Source organism: Solea senegalensis, linkage group LG10, assembly GCF_019176455.1.
Source record: "Solea senegalensis isolate Sse05_10M linkage group LG10, IFAPA_SoseM_1, whole genome shotgun sequence".
In the NCBI taxonomy this organism is placed as follows: domain Eukaryota; kingdom Metazoa; phylum Chordata; class Actinopteri; order Pleuronectiformes; family Soleidae; genus Solea; species Solea senegalensis.
The window spans coordinates 19,878,191-19,902,955 of NC_058030.1; the positions used below are offsets into that span (position 1 = coordinate 19,878,191).

General features: G+C 40.7%; 1 protein-coding gene across 2 annotated transcripts; it reads left to right on the forward strand.

Moving 5' to 3' along the window:
- Positions 1–3,076: 3,076 nt before the first annotated feature.
- Positions 3,077–23,523, forward strand: plekhg7 (pleckstrin homology domain containing, family G (with RhoGef domain) member 7). 2 transcript variants are annotated; one of them, XM_044036193.1, is made up of 18 exons: positions 3,077–3,365; positions 3,520–3,710; positions 4,376–5,167; positions 7,411–7,433; positions 9,136–9,239; positions 10,951–10,991; positions 11,338–11,439; positions 12,768–12,917; positions 13,144–13,239; positions 14,774–14,872; positions 15,558–15,671; positions 17,102–17,276; positions 19,757–19,872; positions 20,889–20,976; positions 21,149–21,228; positions 22,041–22,194; positions 22,340–22,437; positions 23,155–23,523. In XM_044036193.1, exons 3-18 carry the CDS (start codon positions 4,526–4,528, stop codon positions 23,263–23,265), a joined length of 2,193 nt encoding a protein of 730 aa, XP_043892128.1. In that variant the 5' UTR covers positions 3,077–3,365; positions 3,520–3,710; positions 4,376–4,525; the 3' UTR covers positions 23,266–23,523. The 2 variants fall into 2 exon arrangements, with proteins under 2 accessions (XP_043892128.1, XP_043892129.1); XM_044036194.1 differs by lacking the exon at positions 3,520–3,710 and having other exon boundaries at positions 4,378–5,167.
- The last annotated feature ends 1,242 nt before the right edge of the window (positions 23,524–24,765 follow it).

Here is a 24,765-nt window from a genome sequence, read left to right on the forward strand (position 1 = left end):
GTATATTATTTATACTCAGGGCTCTCAAACTGTGGTACGCGTGCTTCCTCTTCTGGTATTCTGAAAAATTATTACATGGAAAATCACATGGAAAATCAGAAATACTGTTCTACTGTATAGACCAGGGTATGTGGTCAGAGCGGAGCTGAGGATTGCATATAAAATGAAACAAATAACAAAAATAAATAAATACATTAAATAATGATAATTCATTATTTTTTTATCTCTTGCTCCATCTTAATCTAATTCCACTATACCATTGTGTGAAGTATATATGAGGAAGAGGAGGGGGGTGAGGAGAGATGTATGTATGCATGTATGCATGTATAAAAATATATATATATGTATGTATGTACAGTATATATATATACATATATATGTATGTATGTGTACATAATCTATCTTTATTGGAGTTACTGACCAAATAAAACTAGCAGACAGACCATCAACATTTATTGCAGTTCAAGCTGTCTTTGTGATGTATATACTGTATAGTGTTTGCCAATATGTACATTGCACATGTTCATATTATGGTGGCAATAAATGCTTGATATATTGTGCATTCCCAGACAATGATGGAGCTTGTTTTCCATTGTGATATCACACAGGCTTGTTGAAGGTACCAGATAATCTTTAGATACACCCAGAGGCAGAACAAAGCACAATAATGTTCCTCTTTAAAGTCTCTGGTCTGACACACCTCATAAATAAATAAGGCTAAGCTAAATGGGGGTTGATACATATGAACTCAATTCATTTCATAATAAAAGCTCTGATTCATCCCAAGAATGTGTGACAGTAGCCAGCAGGTACCTCTGCATGCGTTGGCAGAAATATAACATTTTAGTGACTATGATAAATGTGCTCTTTTACTTTTGGACAGCCTTGGCCAGAATAATCCCAGAAACACTAACAAGGGCTTGTCAAAAATGTACGACTGTGCTGAATTCAGCAATATGTGATATGTAACTGTAACCAGTATGGTCAGTGCTCAGCATTCATAAATGTATGGTGTGTTCCAAGCAAAACAAATGTGTTTAAACAGGGTGGTTCTATTTAATGTTGAAGTACTCGGTGGATCATGGCAGCATAACTCATGGGATGGTTCAGGTTCACCTCTCACTGTGTGATTTATCAAAGCATGGGCTTCTGAATGTGTGGATCGTGGGGAAAAAAGGCAGAGAAACGGTAGCCAAAATTCTCACTTCTATTACAGACAACATCTTCCAGTGTCTTGGAGACAGAACTTGGCAGCTGTGTTTTACAGCAGTTGGCATCTGTAACGCTGCACTACTGCATTCTTCTGGATTTAATCAGCCAACAATTCTTCTGTTTCCTCTCCATCTTCTCTCAGCGTGTGTCTTCTTCTCTGGGGGCCAGAGCTTTGATGAGAAGGCTCTGTTATGAAAACTAAACTCGCTCTAATACATATTTGGGAGAATAAACTGTTTGCCAAAAACAAATAGAATAAAATAAACATGTGAGATGGGTCAATATTATTTGAAACAATATTTTGTTTGACTTCCACTCACAATGTCAGAGTTTATTGCAGGACAAGGTTTTTATATTACACATTTTTGATTGAATAATTGATCATACTACATACCTAAATTGTATTATTTAGCCTAATAGTAAATTCCTTGGGATTTAAATAGGCATTCGGTGAAATTAAAAATGTGAATGTAACACCCTCAATTACACATCAGAGGTCGCTGTTGGACACTCAGCGCCAAATGTCACGCACGTGTTCCCATTATCTGTCCAATGTCGCCCTCTAGCGTTCACCTGTCCTCGGTGAACAGGTGACGTTGCTGCTCCTACAGGTTTGTCTCTGTGTTGAATACAAACAAGTGCAGCACCAACGGTTATTGCACACATGTGACACAGGGACTGGTACCAATCCTCAGGCCATACAAACACACTGTGAGACACACTGACACACTGACACAGCAGGAAAAGGTCACCACATATTACTGCTGACCTTTTCCTGCTGTTTGACCTTTTAATGTTGGCGAATATTTAGTCCTTTACATTATATTTGCAAATTATACTGTAGTAGATATATTCAAGTGTAAATGTGAGGCAGTACTTATTATTATTATTATTATATTTACTACTATATTATGTATTACAATATATAAAGTTATTATTTACTACTTGCTAGATTTCACAAATAAATACTGTTGTTTTATAATAAATAGGGGTACATGAACTACTTAACAACACAACAGATCTCACACAGAAAAGAATAACACATATTTGCATAGAATAAACACAATGCAGGTATGATATATGATATAAGGTGAGGAGTTGATGTGAGAAATATAATAACTGTTGTATATCATGTAGTCTGCTGTACACTGTACTTATATCTAGTACATTAGGGAACACAAAAAAGACCATCATTATGATTGCCTACTTATTGCATTTGACTAACTACAAACCATTTAATATGGGTTAAGTAATGAGTGACTAGCATGATTAGTTAATGATTACTTAATGATCATGTGTCATTTTTGCCTTTCCCACACTGTATTGTTATATGGACAATTATAACTGAGACAATGGTCACATATTTGTATGGGTGTGTGTGTGTGTGCGCGCATGTGTTCTTGGAAGGGTATCTTTGTGAGGACCAAAACGCTTATAAACCTAAGGGAGTGGGGACATTTTGGGAGAGTGGGGACATTTTGGCTGGTCCTCACATCTGGTCACCATTTTAAAGACTTTTTGGTGGTTAAGAATTGGGTATAGCTTCGTTACAGTTAGAGTTAGGGTTAGCCATTTAGTTGTGGTTAAGGTGTGTGTGTATGTGTGTTCTCCTTTTTGCTCTTTTCTCTCCTTTTCTGTACAAACACAGACTTTTTCTGGGCCAAATAAGTCAGAACCTCTTTCTGAACTTTCTGGATAACTGATGAAGTGACTGGGTTAATCATTATTAACTAGTTATGGTTAACGGCAGGGATAATGCTTTTTGTTTCGGCGGTTGAAACTAAATGGAGTCCCTAAAAGGATAGATGCGCGCGCGCGCGCGTGTGTGTGTGTGTGTGTGAGAGAGAGAGAGAGAGAGTGTGTCACTCGCACCTTTCCTCCCACAACACGAGAGACTCCACTTCCACTGTTTCGCGGTCACCTGCTGTACTGTAGCGTTCACTCGTGTTTTTAGTCGCTTTTTTTAAAACGAGTTTGGACGGATACTTTATCCCTGTGCGCGTGGGTGTGTGTGTGTGTGTGTGTGTGAACTCAGCCGAACTTTGTGTGTGTGTGTGTGTGTGTGTGTGCGTGCGTCACTGAGCCTCACGACTCTTCTCTCCCGGTCACACTTCTCCAACAGCGCTCGTGCGGGTCGTCGCGCGGTGGTGAATGTAAGTAAACAAGACTTTTTACATTTTAATGAGCGTGTGTGTGTTCGCGTGTGTGTAGCGTAGTGTCTGCTTTCACGCCGGTGATATTTGTTGTCGTTGTAAACTTTACTCGTTTCTTCCTTCATCTTGGCTGTTGTGTGGTGAACGTGCGCAGTCAACAGCTCTGTGGATCAACACTGAATTAAAACTCACATGGAGGGAAAATAGGAATAAACGTGATATTGTAGTAGTGGTAGCTCTCTACCGAAGACAATCCGCAAACCAACACCAGGGCTGCATCCAATGATTACTTCCATCATCGATTATGTTCTCGATTAACCGTTGTTTTGAGCACACAACGTCACAGTAAGTATATCATTGTCAGTCTGTGTTTTCTAATCTTTTAAAATACGGTGTCCTCAAGGAAAGCAAATGTAAATGTGTGTGGTTTGTTTGGCAGCAAAGGAAGACAGAAAATATACACATTTAAGAAGTTGGAACATCGGAGACCATGTTTATTATTTAATAACTTGGTGATTCATGCAGCAGTCTGTTAATAACAGAACAATAACTGTACATAACAGTACATTTGGGGTAAATAAAGTTTGTCATTGTGACAGATATTGAATTATGATCTTATAAGTGAGATAATGTTGTTTGTAGTAGATGATAAAATGTCAAATTTGCAGCATTTGCGTTTTGCTAATTGCATTGTTTCAAATTGCGATTTTATCTGGAAAACTATGAATTATTCAGTCAGAGACAGAAGAGCTAAAAACCAGGTGCACTGTCTGTTTGACTCCACACTGTTGGGACAGCACATTACACATGTTTAGTCATTGTTCACCCACTGACCACACACATGTGAATGAATGCAGGTTACACTGTAAGTTTGTCAGTAAGTCTGCTTAGCCAAATGACCATTTTCACCCCGATCAAATCCCCTTTCAGGAGATTATGGGGTGAGTCTGTGCCCAGTCTGCTTTATTTTGTGTATTGACACGTTTCTGCTTTTTTTCTTTTTCTCCCAGAGGCTTGAGAAGCGAACGGTGTGAAAAGTGTTGGAATGCAACAGGATTATCATCTGACCTTAACTCAGAGGAGGTGAACCGACCAGACCATTAGATCACACTCTTTTTTCCTCCTCCTGATCTTTGCACTACCATGCCTTTGAGGTTACGATGTCTACGCTGAACCACATCATTCTGACGGACAAGGACGACGACGTCGACAAGAAACTGGACTGGAGTTACATTGAATGGGCTGAAAATGAAGTTGTCACCACAGGTGTGGCACACGCACAGACACAAACAGACTGGGGACCCGTCGAGCACAAGGGGAGTCAGACCACCAACCCGGTATTAATGCACATAGACCTGATACGGACTCACTCCAAGCAGAGACACTCGTCTCTGCCGGATGGCGACGGTTTGGTAGCGCCTTTGTTCCAGTTCGACCGACAGGCCCCGGCCCGCATCTCCACATCTCCCACTCTGAGGAGGATGAGGAGCACCAGACGTCCACTGATGGAGTCCGTGGACCAGCTGATGATCACACAGGAGGAGCCTTCGCCTGCATGCACGGCGTCCTCCACAAGCACTGTGTCCCCGTTACGCAGAGTCATATCTCCCCTCGTGGAAAACCCTCCCTTTGACGGAGAGATCTGTCACCATCATCAGTCTGTTTCATCATGTGGCCGACAGAGAACCAGATCACATAGATCAAAGGCGTTTGAAAATGGTACTGCTTTCCCAAGGCAAGAATGTTGCAGTGCTCATCCTATTCTTACTAAAGAGTTTGGATTTCCTGACGTGGAAGTGCAGGTGAGCGCTTACTTGTGGAGTATAATAAAAATGGCCATAGTCTGATATTAAACAAATACGTCTATTTTTCTCTAAACGGGGACATATTTAAACATATAAAACGGGTAATATAAAATTGGTTATTTTGAAAAAGATGTGAAAACAAATGATTGAGACTATTTACTTCCATTCAAACTGAGTTTTGCCAACCTAACCCTACGGTTCACATTTCTAACTAGTATTAGCATCATAATTACAGATCATGGATCTGATCCAGTGATTTTAGGCGGTATCAGACCAATATGTCAAGGTGAGACCACGAGTCATGCGTTGTGGCTTGGTGTGGAATTTTTATCCAGACTCTCAAAAAATTAAATGGTTCCACATTCCTCCCTTTCCTCGTGGAATCTTTCTCTCCCTCATTCTGCGTTGCCTCCCGCGGTGGTCACTCACAATGCAGGCTTTTGACAGCAAATGAATCAGCAGTTACATGCACTGACAGCTCAGGCCAAGCCCACTGCCTGGAGAACCCTGGGAAGTGCTCTCCTCGGGCCCCCATTCACCACAGTCAGCAGTCACCCAATAATAGAGGGGTCAGTGAGCGATGGGAAAAGATAATGGGGAGATCTATTCATCATGGTGGTATTCAAGCCAGCACATTCTCTATAGAGTCCTGACATTCTCCTCAGATATCAGAGGCTTTTGATTCCAAGCGGCCACTTAAAACAAGGATTGAAATTTGAATGTCTTTGAAAATGATATAGTGGTGTTGTTAGCAAGAGGAGGTGCTTTCACTCTCTCTGTTATATACCCTCTATATACAACGCTGAGTGTACAGTAAAACACCTCTAGTCAGTGATTTAACTAGTATAATTAGAGTTTTGGAACTTGAGGATACCAAACAAAGTGTAATGGTATGTGTTTATCTTATTAAAGAATATTTTTTTATAATATAATCAAATATTAGTTACAGTTAATCTGAGGCCGGATGATTTGGGGAAAATATCTAACAGATTTTTTTTCTGCCAAATATTGCAACTTTTGCAAGTTTTTAGAAGTCCAATGTCAGTTCAGTATGTACCATTCAATTAAAAATGTGATGGCGCAATTAAAATATTAGCCACTATAATGCAAGAATCCTTCCATTGTCTCCCGCTTTATCCTCCACATGAGGGTCACGGGTCACTGGAGCCAATCTCAGCTGACACAAGGCGAAAGGCGGGGTACACAGGCCCATCACACAGAGACAAACAAGCATTCACGCTCACATTCACACCTACAGGAAATACAGGAGTGTCCAATTAACCTCTGCATGGTTTTGGACTGTGGGAGGAAACAGGAGAACTCCATGCAGAAACACCCTTGTTCCGAACTTCAAATTAAAGATATGAATTGCTCACAATATGTATATGTTACATAAGACAATAACTTTTAATTGACATTATAGTATAAACTCTGAGCCGGCTGCACTAGACATTGTAGTATTGCCATAATTGGCAGTTTCATATTGTGATTCTTACGATTTTCAGCCTTAATTCAAACAACTGTCAATTGGGTCCACACGACGCTGAGCTCCACATGGCTCTCTCTGTGTTTAGCAGCGTAGTAGTGTTTCACACACAACAAACCATCCCTCAGTCAGGTCTGATAGTATTGCTTATATGGTATCGGTTCGATATTGGTCAAAATCACAGGATTAGATATCAGACAGATAAAAATCTAAAATCCAGTACAATCAAAAAGTCTTATGTATTGCATCCTTCACGATGCACAGGCTGTAAAAATGTAAATAAAAATCAGCGAAGGCATTTTAACTTGAGTCATGTTTGGGCTGTTTATTTCTTCTCTTTGGCAAAACAATATTTGATACACATTTGGAGAATGATGTCTTTGAAAATGACTCAGTCAGCACAAATGTGTTGTTCACAGCGTCATAGTTCACACAAATGGTCTTAAATGACTGATGTATCGGACTAATATCGGTATCGGTAGATATTCAAGTTTGTGATATCGGTACCAGGCACAAAAACGTGGTATCGTCCCACCCCCCCTAGCATTACATGACAGAGCCTGTTTTTAGATGAAGAAAGCAACACATAAATAATGTTACATCCTTTCTCAGACGCTGAATAATAACATCAACACCAAAAACTCCACTGCACCGTCTCCAGCAGCTGTGCTGTAATTCACTGAACAGTGATGTTCAGTGAATTAGTTTGAATTAGTTTTCCTATGACTGATGCAGTGTTTTCATCTCTCTACAGGAAAAAGACAACTGCTATACACGGTAAGTGTACCCTGGACTGATTTGCATGTTGTCTGTGAAACAGCCCGACTACTGTGAACATGTTTGCATGACGTGACTCTGGCTGATGTTTCCTGTATCTGATAGGCGCTCACATTTGTATTTTTGGCCACGTGATTAGAAATAAAGTGTCAGTAAAATCCTTTCACTGAACACAAAGATCCGCACTGTAACGCCTCATCTTCAGCATCGTGTGCCTCTGCCTCGTGTGCCCGCTGGACACTCGGGAACCCCATTGTTCATTCATCGTCATTCATGCCTTTGTTAATGGAGCATAAACATGGTGTGTTAAGTTTTCAGAGTCCCATGGTTATGAACATGCTAGACAAACTCTCATTAAGGGTGTTTTCTCGTACTGCCAGCCATACCCCGCCTAATGGGCTGCCTGGGCTCTTCCCTCCGCTGGATAATTAGGCAGCTATTGTCCCAGTAATTACATCCTGGCAACGTGGCTCCTACAGTGACCAGGCCCTGTAAGCCTGTGGTTGGGAGAGTTTTGTTTTGGAGCATCATTATTTCTCTTCTTATGCGGGGAACAAAGCACCCATTTTTTTACAAGTGCTCTCCGTAGCAGAGAGGCTGACACAGATAAAGCTTCCTGAGGGACCACAAAGCGACGGGATTGTTATTGTGAAGATGCTGTGGACTGAACCTGCAAGGAAGCACTGACCTGGTTTAGACGAGTACCTCTCTCATTCCCTGTTCCCATCAGTCAATAAAACAGTTCAAACCTGCCATAAAATGGGGTTTTGACCACCAGTGTGTCAGAATCGTTCATACAAACAGTCCAGAGTTCAAAGCCCTTGAATGGTTTTTAAAATCTCAGTTGGCGCTTTCAACAAACCCACCAGGTTTCTCCTGTTCACCAGATAAACTCGCCGTGTGGCCTGTGGGAGAACTCCTGTGCTGACATGCAGGATGAGAGGCTTTATCATTCAGGCAGACAAAAGCACTGGCTGACCTTTACCTTGGTCCTCTTGCTTGTTCTTGAGCTGTGGTTTATTGTATTGTTTGGTCAATATAAACAGGGATGTTAGCTGTGAAGCCAAACTTCCTTATGATCCCCTTTCATGTCCTGATAACTTTAATCAGTCAGACAGTGTTGTCATCTACTGTAAAGACAATCATTTAAACAATCATTTACTGTCATGGTTTATCTCTCCTGTCTGGCTCTTTCCGCTTCCCAACTTTTACTTTTTAAAAGCAAAGACCCGTCAAACTGCAGCGCATGACGGCGCGGGTCACCCATCAAGCTGTCAGTCGTTGCCAGTGTGCAGAAAGTGAATTTTATCTTTTGATCATGTCCACACAAAAGTGTCTGTTTGAGCTTTACCTGGGGCCAAAAGGCAGGTCTGTGTTTTTGTAGCCGCAGCAATGCCTTGGTCACAAACTATGAAAAGGACACCGAGAGGATTAGAACCGGCAAACTGTTGATAACGCCTTCACACAAACCGAACGATCCATTAATCAGCAGCTATTCCCCCGTAAGCCCGACACATAACACTTATCCTTTTTCATTTCTGCCACTCGTGTTAATCACCAATTTGCTGCACAATGCAGATGATATTTCAGTGGCATTTCAGCCACGTAACGTGACAAAAGAAATGATGTTGTTTCCAGTGGCTTCTGTTCCATTTGTGCCGTTTTACAAAAGACTTTCACCTGTCTGCTTCTCTCCCATCAGGCTTCAGGAAAGACGACGCAGTTCTGTGGTCGTCAGTTTGCCAGGACTGGATGTTTCACCGGGAGACTTGTTTGTATCTAATGGAGCAGCTGGAATATTAAATGGTATAAACTTTTTATTATCCCATGTAAAAATAGATATAAACTCTAACTTTCTGTGATATACTTTAATTAAAATAAAGACATCTTACACAGCAACATCCTTGTGTGCCACAGGAACAAAAAAACGTGGCTTCTTACAGGGTGCAAAATGGTCGACTGTTATCAGGCAAAACATTTTGATAAACTTCTATTCTTTCATTGTCTACCACTTTATCCTCCACATGAGAGTCAGTCCCATTAGACGCGGGGCGGAAGACGGGTTCACACAGCACCAACACACACAGACAATTAACCTCTGCATGTTTTTGGACTGTGGGAGGAAACTGGTGTACCCGGAGAAAACCAGCGCACACCCACACACGGGGTGAACACGTCAAACTCCACCTGCACTACATTTCCCCTCCAAATGTATTAAATCGCTCTATATTCTGTGTTTCCAAGAAACCTTTCCTCAACACCTTATCTAATCAGGAGCCAGAACTCCAACTCTCTTAAATAAATGTCCCTTATTCACAGAATACGTTTTGCAAGTGTATGTAGTGAGGAGGGCGGGGAATGCCTACAGTAACAACAAGTGAGCTGTAACCCGCCCTGAAGTGTAACTATGGCAATCCAAGCAGCAGGTGCACAACATAGTGACTACTATTCATTCTGGGGAAAACGGCTGTAAAGAGTTCAATGATCATGATGTTTTGTATAAACACATAAGCCTGTTGTGAGTCTGTAGTGATGCCATTTTCATCACAAACTTCTTAGAAACTGTCAGTTGTTGGGCACTCGAGCAAAGGACCCTATCATGAAAGCATGTATTTTCCAACTTCAGACTTTTTGTTATGCTTTTAGACACGAGACTGGAGGACTCAAATGCACGACTCAGAGTCAATGTAAAGTTTTAACAAAAGGTTTACTTAATAAGAATATAAAAAATAAACACTCTCAAGGAGGATCAAAAGACATTAACAAAAGGCACTCTTCAGGAGGATCACAACAAATCTCATTTCAAGTAAACTAAACCAGGAACACACAAACGACTTGACAACGTAGCTAATAGACCAAACAATACAACTGGTGACATGACAGGGGAAGACCAGGACTATTTATACAGGAAGTAAGTGGTAACAGGTGAAAGCAATCAGGGGCGGGGCAGACAATCACAGTGAGGGGAAATCACACAAGGGGAGGAAGTCATGGTCTGAAACGAGAAGGAAAGGTGAATACAAAATAAAACAGGAAGTGCATATGAAAACAAGACTTGAGTGCCTAAACTTAACAAACTTGACGTGATATTACACTTTTATATGATTTTCTGGGCAAAGCCATGAATATTTTGAATGTAAATGCACTTATTTATTTTATTTAACATATGTTTGACAGCTATGACTACTTTTAAAAGTATAACTTGAAAACGTACATGTTTGTCTTTTAGGCTCAGATAAATGGGAATTAAAGTTTAAACTTAAAACCACCAAATACATCGAAGAATTTGCAGTATCCTTGTGTCTATTTGTTATTCCGAAACAAAGTTAACACATGGACAAGTCATACACTGTTTGTGTTCTTATTTTGTGTTTAGCCAGCGATGTTTTTCAAAAATAACTGAATTACTTCCTTGTCTATCACAGTTTTTATCCCAACACACTTTTGTTTGTTTGATTTCAAAACTTTCCCCCCTTACCTTTGTTATTAATCGCCATTATATGTTTGATTTCGGCAGATAATAAGAAGACCAAGTGGCCTTTTTCTCGGCGAAATACGGTAGGTGTGCTGGTTCTTTTCCGTTAGAGGAGGATGTTGTGTGATCGCCGCTGTTATGCTTGCATTTTGTGATGCACTTTGTTCTAGCAGGGAGAGCAGTTGGTGTGGACATTGTTCCCTGACCCACTTCTCAAAGCAGATTAATGTGGTTCCTCTTATCCCTTTTGGCCCTTTTGTAATTGGTCAACACTTGAATTGCGGAACTTCAGCCAAATCCAGTTGGTTTAAGTTATTGAGAATGTGAGACTGTTACATGTTACATAATAAAAACCACAACAACGTGTTTAAAAATCCATTTGCCTGAATCAGCCAATGTCATTATGCATTATTTTCTTTGATGTTTTAGACTAAAGGGAAGTCGCAGACGGGCACAGTGTCAGATATTGAAAAATATCTGTCAACAGCACAGATTCAAGACTGGAGGAACAATGAACTTCAGAAGTATAAGGTGAGAAAAGACCTCTGTCAACAGCGAAAGCCCTTAAGCATCCTTTCAGTTTCTTATGTAAATCTTCATGTTGGTTTAATCTACAGAGTGGAGTTTGAACAAATACTGTACGATATCCAGATTTCCTGTTCAAATAGCTCAGTGTTTAACGAGTGACTCAGAAATAACAGGACGACAGTCGGAGGGACGATGTGCAAAAACCAGATTTTCTGGGGCGAAATGTTTCAGGTCAACTCTGAGCACAGATATAAACAAACACTGACACACAGCATGTGATGACGACTTTTCTCAAGACTTGATGAAAAGACACTCCGAACTCAAAAGGTGCTTGACTGTGAAGTTAGTTCCAAGCTTCATCACGGTCTTTGTGAGGGAGGAAAAAAAGCGTCAGTGTTCCTGCCAAAACCTACACAACACACAATTACATTTTACATTACAGATATAATAGGAAATCGTGACAGAGCCACTCCCTTAACCCCATTTCTGACTGAAGGAAATGCAGCAACACACACATCTGCTGCTGGTTTTGTGACAAAAAGAGATCTGGAACTGATCTGAGACAAATCACGTCCCAAGTTACTTTTAAATCACGTTTTTTTTGTTATCGAAGCTTACGGGAATATTTGATTTGCTCATATCGATCATGTCAAAGGTCAAAGGAAGCACAGCCTGCAGCAACCTAAAATAAATAAAAATAGACACAAACAACAATTACAATGATAGAAACACGACAGGCAACGACAGAAATTATTCAACGACAAAACAATTGTTGTGTCTGTACCCCGGCAGTCATCTGCCACAGGATGTCTGGGGTTGAGCAAGAATTGACCTGTCCTTCTTTAAACCCTGGACTTGTACATGTGAGAGATAATTCAAGGTTGAGCGTCTGTCACTTTGCAGCACACCTTTACAATGCCATCTAAACTGGTCCTGTTCTTCTGGTTCAAGAGGCCGTACCAACAGATAAAAGTGAAAGTTAAAGCCGATTTAATAAAACACCAATAAAACATTTCAATTCAAGTTCTGTCAACACCAGTGTGGCAAAACTTGCAAAGAAAATACAAAAACCAAACGTGAAAATCATGTCATTTTCATGTTTCTTCATGTATTTTCTTCAATTTAAATTTTTTATTTTGACACATTTTCATTGTGCCCCATGTCCTTTGAGTCAGAAAATGTGCACTTAATTTGTGATTAATTGTGAGCTAACTCTGGACAGTGAGTCATGCGATTAAATATTTGATTAACGACTGACAGGTCTGAGTGCCCTAGGTCACGTACTTTGTTTTCTTCTTGCCGCCAGATGAGTGATTTGTTTTTGTGTCCAGGACTTCTCTCTGGCAGAGTTCCTGCGGGACCAGTCTTCCCAGGTGAGCGCCACCTCTGATCCACAGGGCTTCAAGACACACGAGGCCATCTGGGAACTCTTCACCAGTGAGTGTGTCTACTTCCTGGATCAGCTCATGGTTCTCAAAGAGGTGACTCAAAATACACACACTCACACGCACACACGTAAATAAATAGACCAAAACCCAAAATGAAAGCCAACACCCTCTGCTTTGTGTTTGTCGTCCTGTCATTGAGGTTCATGTAAAAAGTCCTTCGAGGCTTTTTCTTTTCTTGCAGTGGGTTAAGAAATGTGATGCTTGCACACAACACATAGCCTCAGCCCATTCTGTCTATGACCTCTTTTGTTGCCCTCAGGTGTTTTTGGCTACGCTCACAAACCTGCAGATAAGGAACTCCCTGGCTGACGTTGAGACCTGGAGATTGTTTGCAAACCTCAATGAGCTTTGTCTGGTGAGACACAAGAGTTTCTAATCAGCAGCACGAGCCCTGTCGTTTGTTGATTCACTCACTCACTGTGTATGAATTAAGGCCGTTGAGTAACTTGGAGATAAATGTTGATACACCCAAACATCAACTGATTATGCAGAAACATTGGAGCATTACATGGAGTTAGCATCTAGCAATGAGGAGCAGGTCATTGTACTCAATAAGAAGAAGAAGAGAGGAGCTTAAATTTAACCACCTCAGGAAGGAGGAACATTTGGAGTCGGAACCCGGACACAGTAAATCAATCACACTGATTCAGTATTGATTCATCTCAACTGGTATTGCTAACAACAGCTAGCGAGGGATACGTTTCCTACTTCTCAAGTGGAACGTGGTGAACCTGCCACGTCCAGTTCTGACTTCGGCGTTTTGAAGTAAATGGAACGCAGCACATACCACTTAGCCCTACCCCTCCATTTTGTGTGTTCGTGTGTAGGTGTAGGGTGTCCTGATATTGGATAGATTGGTAGGTTGTGTAAGTGTAAGCGCTAGCTAGCCTTTGAAAAGGAAACCTTTCAGGAGAACACGTTCCCAGATTAGCCGAGTCCAAAGAAACAAACACTACCATCATTAAGTTAACATTGTCTATCATTTTGTGTTGCTATTCTAACCACAACACAACACATAAACTGGTCCACAAATATTCCCAGGTGTTGAAGACATGTTCTGACATGTCTCTGTTTTGATGCACACGAGCGCATAACAACAGCTGTAGTCCAAGGTGGAGAAATAGCAACAGCTGTCAATGGTGTTTTTGTTTATCTTTTGTTTGTTTGTTTGTTTGACAACAGCGTCTTGAATCGCCAGCAAAAAACACTGGCTGCTTACGTGTCGACATCACGTATTTGAAGGGGTGTCCTATTTCGTCAGGGTGGATTTAAACTTGCTTGTAACTTGAGCTCCAAGGGGAAGCCTGGGTAAAAATGAGACATGGGATTTTGGGGCCTTTTGAAGTTTTTGTAAGAGAGTTAAAGATTTAAAGGAAGGTCACAGACTGAGCTGTGTGTGTTTGATAACATTTTAATGTCGTGTCGTCAACGGCGCACATTCTGATTGGTTACAGAAGCAAACGCTGTTATTATTGTGCGAAAAAAAAAACAAAAATGCCTTTAGTGACATCTAATGGTGAGACTGCAGATTGCACCCAGGTCTGTCAGGAACCTACGGTGTCCTACGCACGAGTTGTCTGTCAGCTTATGAGTTTCCCATAGACACAGTGGTTTTAAAGTTTAAAGTTTAGGAACATGGCAGTACGAAGTTTGCTTAAGCCACATATGAAATCTTTTTTTTAAGGCTATACATACAATTACACACTTATGGGAAATAGATTACGTCTCAGCCAATAAACACGCTGGACCTTTACTGTACCGTTTTACAGCTGTCTGCTCACCTCTGCTCTTTTACATAAGGGTTTTTTTTCCACTGAAAGTGTGTGAGGTATGTTAAGTGTCTCGTGACTCAGCCTGTGACACTTGACACTGAGTGTTGTCTGCTGCAGGTGAGCTTTGGTTTCCTGAACAACCTCCTCCGCCTCATAAAGGACACGTTGGTGATGTCAGAGGGCGGCGGGTCCACCCTGCCCCAGCTGCTGAGCAAGGCAAGTGTGACATGTGAACACACACACACACATACACTGACACTTAAAGCACTTCTAAGTATTTGCTGTAGAGGTGCACACATAGTGTAGTAATGCGGAGATTACAGATTAAACTGGATTGTATTTTAATCAAACTCTATTCACTTACAGTCATGCTCAATACTAATAACTTATTTATGAATTTGTAGTGTAAACATAAGTCTTATTAATTGATATGTGTTGGGTTTTTGACAATACAATATGAATGGTTGAATGTTAATTAAGTGGTGCATTTATTCATTTGTTATATGATTTGATTAAAACGTAGTTTCAGATGTATTAATGTACTGTTTTCTTGGTTGTGTACTTGTCACAGAAAGTAAATATGAATCTTAAGAAATTGCGCGCATTATTTTAAGTCCTTGAAGAGTTTGTTCTTCCTTTGTCCCTTCTCTACAGTCCTCGTTTAATGTTTTATCCTTGGATAATAAATCATTCATAACTACAAGTTTCAGCAATACAAGAAATCTCCTGAATGAAAGAATTAAAGCATCATGACAAAAAACATAAATGCCACACACAGGTGTTTTTTTGTGTGTGTGTGTTTTCATTCCGAATAGCATCGTCTTGTTTCCAAGTGAAGTGACTCAGCATTCTGCCCCGTGTGTGTAAACTGCAACTGTGCACCTCTGCTTTGTGTTGGCAGGCCTTCCAGGAGAGCATATGTCACTGTCTGCAGAAATACTGCCTCAACTACTCCACTGCTCTGCTTTATCTGGACAGCCTGAAGCCCAGAGAGGACTTTAGATCTTACGTGAAGGTACAGGAGGGCAAATGACCTGTGCGTGTGTGAGTCAGTGTGAGTGGTGGCAAGGACACTGTGTACCTTGACAACAAGGAAGGCAACTTTAAGCCAAGAGTGAGAGAGGACACGCGGCAATATTATAAACAACAACCAATTCAGAGGCACCAAGGTTTGAGAGAGGAATGTGACCATTTGTCCCTCTTATGTAACCATCTGATGTCACACTTATTTACAGTGGTGAGGACAACAATGTGAACCCTGTGGAAACACCTGGTTTTCTGCATTGGTTATTGACAGAGTGCTTAAATCAGTGATGCAGAAACAACTAGAAAAAGCATTAGAGCGCAAACCTCTGCCAAGGTTGCTCAGTTTCCCACGGTGTCAGCGCTCCACTATCTCATGACAAAGTTTACAAATGTTTTAAAAGAATCCTCGTATCTCGGGGATTTCTATCACCACAAAGAACCCTTTTCCTTATGCTGCTCACAGACACACAAACTCAGACAAAGACAATAACCTCCTTGGTGTGGTTGTGTATTGAGCACCAGCTTCCACAGCTTTTTTTTTTTTTGCTGCATCACCCAGAATGTACTGCATGAGCTGGCAGAGAGCCATCCTGACATCACTGTCTCCACCAAGGACGTGCGTGTGTGTGTGTGTGTGTGTGACTTTTAGAAGGATAACTCAAAAGGAAAGAGCATATTTGGATGAATATTCCTTGGGATGTAAATACTGATAAGAAATACTGATTCAACTGGTGAACAGAACGACTGTTAACTTTGTGGCATCTTTGGAAGTCAAGTCAAAGTTTATTTCTAAAACAGCCAACACAAATAAAGGAATTAACCGAAAATAAGTAAAATATATACAATGAGATAAATAGAAGAAAATAAACAATAGAAATCTGTCGAGAACACAACAACCAGGAAAAACAAGTGTGTAATAAATACACTTAGAACATAGAGCATAGTTAACAAGGTGCAGGTGCAACAGGAAACTGAAGAGAAAACAAACAATGACAGGAAGTTTAACGCTCAATAAATGGGAAGAATGATTTCAAAATAAAAGAAGAAGTCCACTCTAAAGACTTTCTAATTTTGTGTGTGTTTAAGTTGAAGTTGTTCCAACCTCCAGCTCCAATCTTGTTTCATTAACTTTACAAATCCAATAAGAATTGAGGTTCAAATATTTGTTTTTTAATCGACAGTGAATATTTAAATGATTTAATATGAATAAGAACAATAGGTGATTTTTGTGTTATTAGTTAAACTAGTTTAGTTTAGTTAAGATGTGATTGTGTTTTGGTCTTGGGCGTCATTTCTCTTTGCTCTCATTTCACCGCCCATCCCCCCAACTCCCCTCTGTCTCAAAAAATACACCGTGACGAGCTCTTTCACCCCTTTGACCTCTCACCCTCTTTTTTTGCCTTTCTCCCCCTCTTTAAGTGGTGTGAGAGGAACCAACATTGCCGGAGGCTGCAGCTGCGCGACCTGTTGGTGGCGCCTTTGCAGAGGCTCACTCGATACCCGCTGCTGCTGCGGAACATCGCCAAGAGATACGAGACGGAGGACGAGACCAGAGGCCTGCAGACTGTAGCCGAGCAAGTGGACACGTCGATATGTGAGCAGCACACGGCACAGCCTCTACCTGAAGTGTGTGAATGTGTTCCCTCACTACTACTGCGTTTAAACCAGGAGAAACTAGTGAGCAGCGAGGAGGAAAATCCCTTTATGTCCAGGCACTGGTGGCGATGGTGGTTGGTGGCGAGACTGATAGAGAATGATATAGGTGCAGGTGCAGGGTGTGTGAGACAGCAGAGTGAGAGAATTAAGGCATAGAAAAGACAACAATGAGATAATCATCTAATGACGCAGGCAGGTTGACACACTATTGTGACAGACAAGACTAGCTGATAAACAGCCGATTGCAGTATTGGCACCCTGGGAAATAACAGCTAGGAAATGTTGATGCTTGAGGAGATGAATACAGGAAGTACTAAGAGACTATGATCAACACATATGATCAGCAGACAGAGCTGGTGAAATTACTTCCATTCTCTACTTAAATGCAGATTAAAAAAAAGAGATGCAGGTAAAAGTAAACACTTCAGTGATCCATGATATCCTTTTAGTTTAAAGCAGCAGTGTGGGACTTTGAGTGTTGTTTTTGTTGTTGATGTTATTCTGCATGTTGAATGATGTTGATGATAAGACCTGACTGAGGGAGCATTCTGGTGTATACAGCAACAGGTTCATGTTTACTGCTGACAACATTTGGGTGTTTTTGAGTAGCAGAATTGACTTGTTGCAATTTCTTTGGTGGGTGCTGTGTTTTCAGTCATGCTCCAACCTGTTTGCAGTGATGCTGAATGTTACCTCTGCCGTATCAGCGGCAGAATCACAGTCACAGTGAGTGAGCGTGTGTTGTTGCACGGACAGTTGTATGACTTGAACCACTTCACACAGGTCGCGTCAGCTAACTGAAGTCTGCAGGTGCCTTTTCACACTCATTGCGATCCTGGCACGGTGTTTAACGCATGTCAAGAGAGACCATCTCTGTCAAATGAAAACACAGCAGCTTCATGCCTTGGACGAGTGCCTGCAACCCTGACGGTTTACTCACTGCACCGCAGCCTGTCTCTGCTTGAACACCTGTTTACTCTGGACAGGCAGGCGGGCTGTGGGAAGCTGCGCTGAACCGATAACGAAACTGAACAGCCGTCAGAAATTATTAATCACGCCCCGGTTTTTTCCTATCACCGTCAACAAAAGGCGTGGCAGTGCAGCAGAGGTGACAGAGCACAGAGATGAATGGGCCAATGTCCCCTGGGTGTGGAGTTAAAGACTTCTTGTGAAAGCTGCGATCGGTAACGGTACAATCACACCCCGTGTTTGGCAAAGCACCATCGTTATACAGGGAAAGACAGATAAAGCCGGGTTTTATGAGCTTCATTATCACACTGAATAATCAGTCAATAAAAATGTGTCATTTTATGATTCACGTCTGTAAATATACCCAGGTACAGAGCAACTTCACCTTAAAGGGATATTCTTCCATTGTTTAGTAAGTTACCGCACGCTTGTTTTCACTCGGGGTGCCATAGAGAAATGGTGGAGCAAGATGACGGTCTCTACAAAGCAAGGCACCTGCTTCAAATACATATAAAACTCTTATTCTAATGCTGCAATGGCCAAAGTAATTATATACTTAAACATATCATGGGTAGTATGATCACTCTCACTCGTTGCAAACTCCACACAGAAAGACCGGGATTCAAACCGATGACCTTCTTCCTATTAAGGCAACAGTACAAGCTTTTAATCCGCGCTGTGACCCTCAGTATAATCGATTTCGGACTAAAAGGATCCTCCAAACAGCCAAATCATGTGTGTAGTAGGGCTTTAATGACTTGTCATTTTTTTAGGATCGACTTATCTGTCAATGACTTTGAAGTTGAGCTGACTCGTCGTTTGACGGCGTCATCGCGTAGACACAGGGGAGGAGCACAGCTGTACAACCATGAGCAACTTTTATTAAAGTTCTCTGTAACATTAACTGTCAACATGTAGCGTAAAACTAAAAAAGAACACGACCTTCCCAAAGACATTCAAACAAAATACCTTGAATTTTCAGGTCATTTTAAGTGCACAATGGCTCTAGTCTGAGCTACATTCACACCATCCAAGGTGTGCTCGATCCGCTTGTCCAAAACCCCCGTCCAAAGCTCATCATCCCTGGTCCCTAACCCTGGGGACACACCCCCACTAACCCCAGCGCAGTGTCGCCTTGTTTCACCGACGTCAACACATCAGCTTTTCTCTTAAAGCCCTCGTACTGTAGTGAATGCGCCAAAGCGTTGCTGAGCTGCATTGTGGGTCCGGTTTTTGCTCACGTTGTGTGCTGCAGAAGTTGTGACATTTTTATTTGAACAAAGTGCAGCTAACGGTTGGCGACATCACCTCACCATCACTATGGCAACTGTTGCTGTGCTCTCCTCGTACACCACCATCAAGTGTTAACCGTGAATGTTACACACTAGACCTTTAAAACCTCACATTCCTCTTGTCCCTCATGTTCCAAATCATCCCTCTCTTTTCCAGGTGATTTAGAGGGAAAGGTCAAATGGTTGGATAACTACCAGAAGGTGAAACAGCTGCGAGACGCCCTGGTGTGGCTGCCTGTGTGGGAGAGAGACAAGCGCTCCTTCGTCCCTGAGGTCTGTCTGCTTATCAATTATCCATTGATGCAGCTGGTTTCAGATCAGTCTAAGCATACGTCACATTTTTCACAAAAGTTAGGACTCAAATGCAGGTTCAAACACAAAAATGCCTCGAAACAAGGGAAGAGAAACAGTGAACAGGACCAGGAAAGCATGAACAAGTCAGGAACTAAACCAGATGAACCCACGGAGACACTGGGAAGCACAGAGACTAAATGCACGAGGGAGGCAGGTGAAACTAATCACACACAGGTGAAACACATCACAGAGGGAAAACAGGACAGGAAGTAAAACTTACAAAATAAAACAGGAAAACAAGGAACAGAAAAGCAGACGCTTAAAGGAAACAGAACAACAAGGAGGTCACGGGGTTCAAATCCCAGTTGGACTGTGTGTCCTCCTTCTTCCTCTCACAGTACAAAGACATGCAGATTCATTAAATTGACACTTGTTTGTCTCTGTGTTGCAGTGGTGACTTTGCCTTTTGCCCGACATATTTGTGCAGTGCTGAGTCATTTTATTGATATATGCTGCTCTTAAACCAATTAAGATCAAGTGATATTTCATTTGTTATTGCTGTGGGGAATTTTTATTTCACTTGTATTTTACCAGGAAGTCAGACAGGGTCAGTGTCCGTCAGAAACTGGCTACTAATAGTTAAGATGCAAGGGTAACACATATTTCAAAATACGAATAAAATACTTTATTAGTAAATATTAAGCACGTATTAACATCTTTTTTAGGAAAATTCTTATCTTATCCAATCTCACGTAGAATAAGGTGTAGAATAATACGTGCTAGTTAATAGTGAATATGTGTTCCCTGATATAAAGTGTTACCGGTGCGAGATCTTTGTTTACAGAGCAGATTAAATACCTTCTATGTTAAGTAAGCTGATCCCATCTTTAATCTCCATGTAAAATCACATCTTAAGAAAGCACTTGTTACTTCAGGATCACAAAGTCACATCACGTATCACCAGGTGAAAGTGTTTTTGTTCTCTGTTTTTATAGAATCTCAAGCATCTGTTAAAGACGGTCACTCTGGACAATCTGATCTCTCACAGAAGTCTGCTGCATGAAGGGAAGCTGCTGCTCATAGGTACAGTGTGTGCTCAGCACACGGTGCTTGTCATTCTTCTACTAATGGGTTTATCTTTTTATATGTTTGGACTAAATAACAATAAAATAACTCACTCACTCACTATGTTTTATGTGCTCGCTGATACGATCTGAATGAAATCTGAAGTCTCCTCTCTTGAATTCCTCACCAGAGAACACAAAGCTGATCGATGTTTATCTCTTCCTGTTTGACGAATTCTTGTTGATCACGAGGCTAAAGAGAAGCAAAAAGGTGCGTCACATTTTCTTACTTCTTACGTCCTGCTTCCACAAAAAAAATCTGCATTTGTCATATCCGCACATCCAGATCATTCTCTAAAATCTCTATAATTCTAACTCTATAATGCTCAGTTGACTGGACTGTCAACCACGCCACACTCAAAGTGAGTTAAATCGCTGTGTTTGAACTTCAGCAGGTTGTCTTCACTGTGTCTTCGTGCCTTGAGTGGCTGACATGCGATTGACTCATTAGATATTTGCTTTGACAAGCAGTTGGACGGGTGTACCTAATAAAGTGGCCAGTTTATTGTTCAGGAAGTGACATGGCACACTTCCATTTTCCTCCATCCACTTTTCTTTGCTTATTTTAACCATAAAAGGACCAGAAAATGTCCTGTGAGTAAGTGCTTTTGCCCATTTGTCCACATTAACTTTGAATATCTGCATGTTTGACTGCATGTTAAAATAGTTTACTAACAATTTGAAATAAAAAAAACCAAAACACCAGATTTTGTGTTTAGTGTTAAATATAAATAATAATAATAATAATAATAATAGTAAATATTTAAAATAACATTTGTTTGAGTTTTTGTTTCAATTTCCAAAAATGGGCGTTTTTCCAAAGACGCTGATTCTCAGGCTTCCTGTAACAGCACGAGTCAAATCACCGTAATAAGCAACTTCTCAGCTTTCACAAACCGTCGCATCATCACAGTAATGCAAACGTGTCGTCAGCGATGAGCTCGGTGTTAAAGGTTCTGAACCAAACCACAGACGGACAGTGTCCGAGACTCTTAAAGGATTGTCGCTCATCTTCCCGTACAGAAGTCCACTGGTCCAGAACAGAATCCTCTGAGGCTGCCACAGAACCTGGAGCTGGATCAGCTGCTGAAGGAAGGATGCACGTTCACGGTTCTTGACCAGCCCGTCTCTCTGGACCGACTCCAGCTCAAGAACATCGATCAGCTAAATGCCTCAAGTAAGTAGAACACATCTTATTTACTCTGACACTGGTCGTGCCTCCGTCTCAGATAAGACCAGAGTGTTGAGTTTGATGTGAGTTGAATCCACAGCGTGTTCTCTCGTGTTTGATGTGTTTTTAACCGAGTTGTTATTCTGTGCAGCATCGGGGCTCCCTCACTCTTTCATAATCATGCACCAGAACCGCTACCAGCAGTGTATCGGTGCGTTCATCCTCCAAGCCGCGTCAGAGTCTGTCAAGGTAGATCAAATCAAATCCATCACAGCGAGACTTTCTGAGAAGCTTCTCACACACGTGTTATGGAACATCATATGTGGATATGTTCAATACGATAATTCAAATATGCAGGTGATATGGTATCAGGTTTTGGGTCCAAGAACTTCTTCAGACAACAATAAAAGTTATTGTTTTCTTAATAATATATAATATAATATCTGTGAGAGAAGTTTGTTTGTGTGAGTTAATGAATTTATATGAAAATAAGGTTTTATATCCGAAAGTTATTTCCACATAAATTAAGATTTGTGTTAAATGCTCAGTTACACCAAATCCCATTGAAAATGTGTCATTTTTCTTTTCTCGTAAAATGTTTTCTATCATCAAAAATAGTGTGACTTTTAATGTTCAATGTCTTAAGTTCATTGACTTGTACATATAGATTTATTTTGAATGCTAAATTGCACCAAATCCCATTGTACTACATAATACTGTAATATTTTAAATGTTTTATATCATAAATGCATTTATGCACAAATTTAGATTTAGTTATGCTCAGTTCCACCAAAACCCATTAAAAATGTTTTATCTCTTAAATTCAGTACAGGAGTTTATATCTTACCTGTCATTTAAAATCTTGTAAATATTCCATTATAATGAGATTTCTGTCTTTAAAGTCACATCTTTACAGAAACAAATAATAAACAGCTGCTTTTAACCTTTGACCTGTGTGTTTTGCAGAGAGTGTGGGTGACAAAGATAGAGGAGGCTGTGATGGCTCTGCTGAAGCTGGACTCTCAGCCACCGCGAGTAAACAGCGCCTCACTGTGGCTGGAGTCGTCACAGATATGAGTCCACGTCCACGTCCTCCCTGTCAACTGTGCACTTCATCATCATCGTCATCATCGTTGTGGTCTACCGGAGTCTCGTCACTGACTGTAGAAGCACTTGGATCGTTTTGTAAACTCAACGTTTGCCTTTGAGGCAACTGCCGCATTAGTGTACATTAATTGAATTAAATGAATTGTAAAAGAAAGTGTTTTTGTTTAAGAACGCACATCAGTCTCAACACAAGGACACACGGTCAGTCAAATAAAATAAAATAAAATACACATCCATTTGCTTCATTAAATGCCAATTAAACACAATTATCACAAGCCTGGAAATAACATCAGGAAGATTCATTTATTTAATATTATTTGTCATTTATTTAGGTTCTTGCTTTGGTTTACTGCTCTGTATTAGTTTCTATAATCAGTCGATCATATATTTAAGACATTGTGGGCAAGAAGTCCTTCAGTTGAACAAAAAGGTTTGTCTCCATCTGCTGACAAAGATCATGTGACGTGACTTTAACAACTTTAAAGGTCAAGGGTGTAAAAATGAGTGACACCTAATGGTGACAGTGTAGATTGCAACTCCTGCGCTCAACCCTCCCTTTCCTGAAGTACATCAGAGAACTGTGGTGGATTTGTGCACTTGTGGTTCCAAGTGTGTTGGAGAATGTATGTAACCTTTAGTTAGCATCAAAACTTGTTTATCGTGGGCTGTTGTGAAAACATGATGGTCCAATCCCGGATTCATGAAAAACAACAATTTATACAATCTGATTATTGTACAGAAAAGTATATTTAAAATAGAATAATTCTATTTTATAAAGTCTTATTATAAGCAAATACTTTTTTTTTATTATTATTTTTATTTTAAAGCAATTAGACACTTTAACAGGGCTGAACAATTTTGGGGAAATATCAATTTGTGATTTTTTTGGACAGATATTATGATTTGCATTTTTTTAATAACAATAGATGAACAACATGATGGAGCGTTACCACACTCAACTCGAGTAGTATATACAGGGAAGGCCCAAGCTTTTATAGGGCCCTAAGCTAGTTTGATGGGGAGTGGCTGGTGCTTGACTATTATTGATACAAATGTAACTTGTGTTATTTACCTAACTATTGTCACTCATTTACATTGAGGGCAGTAAAATCACAACAGTGGCCAAATATAAATTTGCACTCGGGTATTCAAAGTGAAGCACTGAGTGTGGTGATACTGAAGTGGAATTAAACAAGTAATCCACTTTAATGTCTTTGCTTTTTAAAACAGAAAAGTCATCAACTCCAAAATAAAACCCCTTAACTTAAGCTCAACCAAGCTCTTTCCATTACACAGTTCGAACACTACTCGACTCGACTTTTGTTCAGGCTGAACTGATACTAAAATGCGACATTGACAAGCTGCGGACCACCGATCGGTCAGAGAGTGTCGTCACTGGAGGAGTCATCGTATCTGGAGAGCTCTAGGGCCATCTCTGAGTGTACAATATATACTTTGTGCTAATAAACC

Excerpts from the sequence above, each read along its gene's own strand:
- plekhg7 (XM_044036193.1), top strand. The coding sequence starts at position 4,526 with ATGTCTACGCTGAACCACATCATTCTGACGGACAAGGACGACGACGTC. Across the intron at positions 13,240-14,773 it reads ACCTCAATGAGCTTTGTCTG|GTGAGCTTTGGTTTCCTGAA; the intron begins GTGAGACACAAG and ends TGTCTGCTGCAG. Across the intron at positions 20,977-21,148 it reads AGGGAAGCTGCTGCTCATAG|AGAACACAAAGCTGATCGAT; the intron begins GTACAGTGTGTG and ends ATTCCTCACCAG.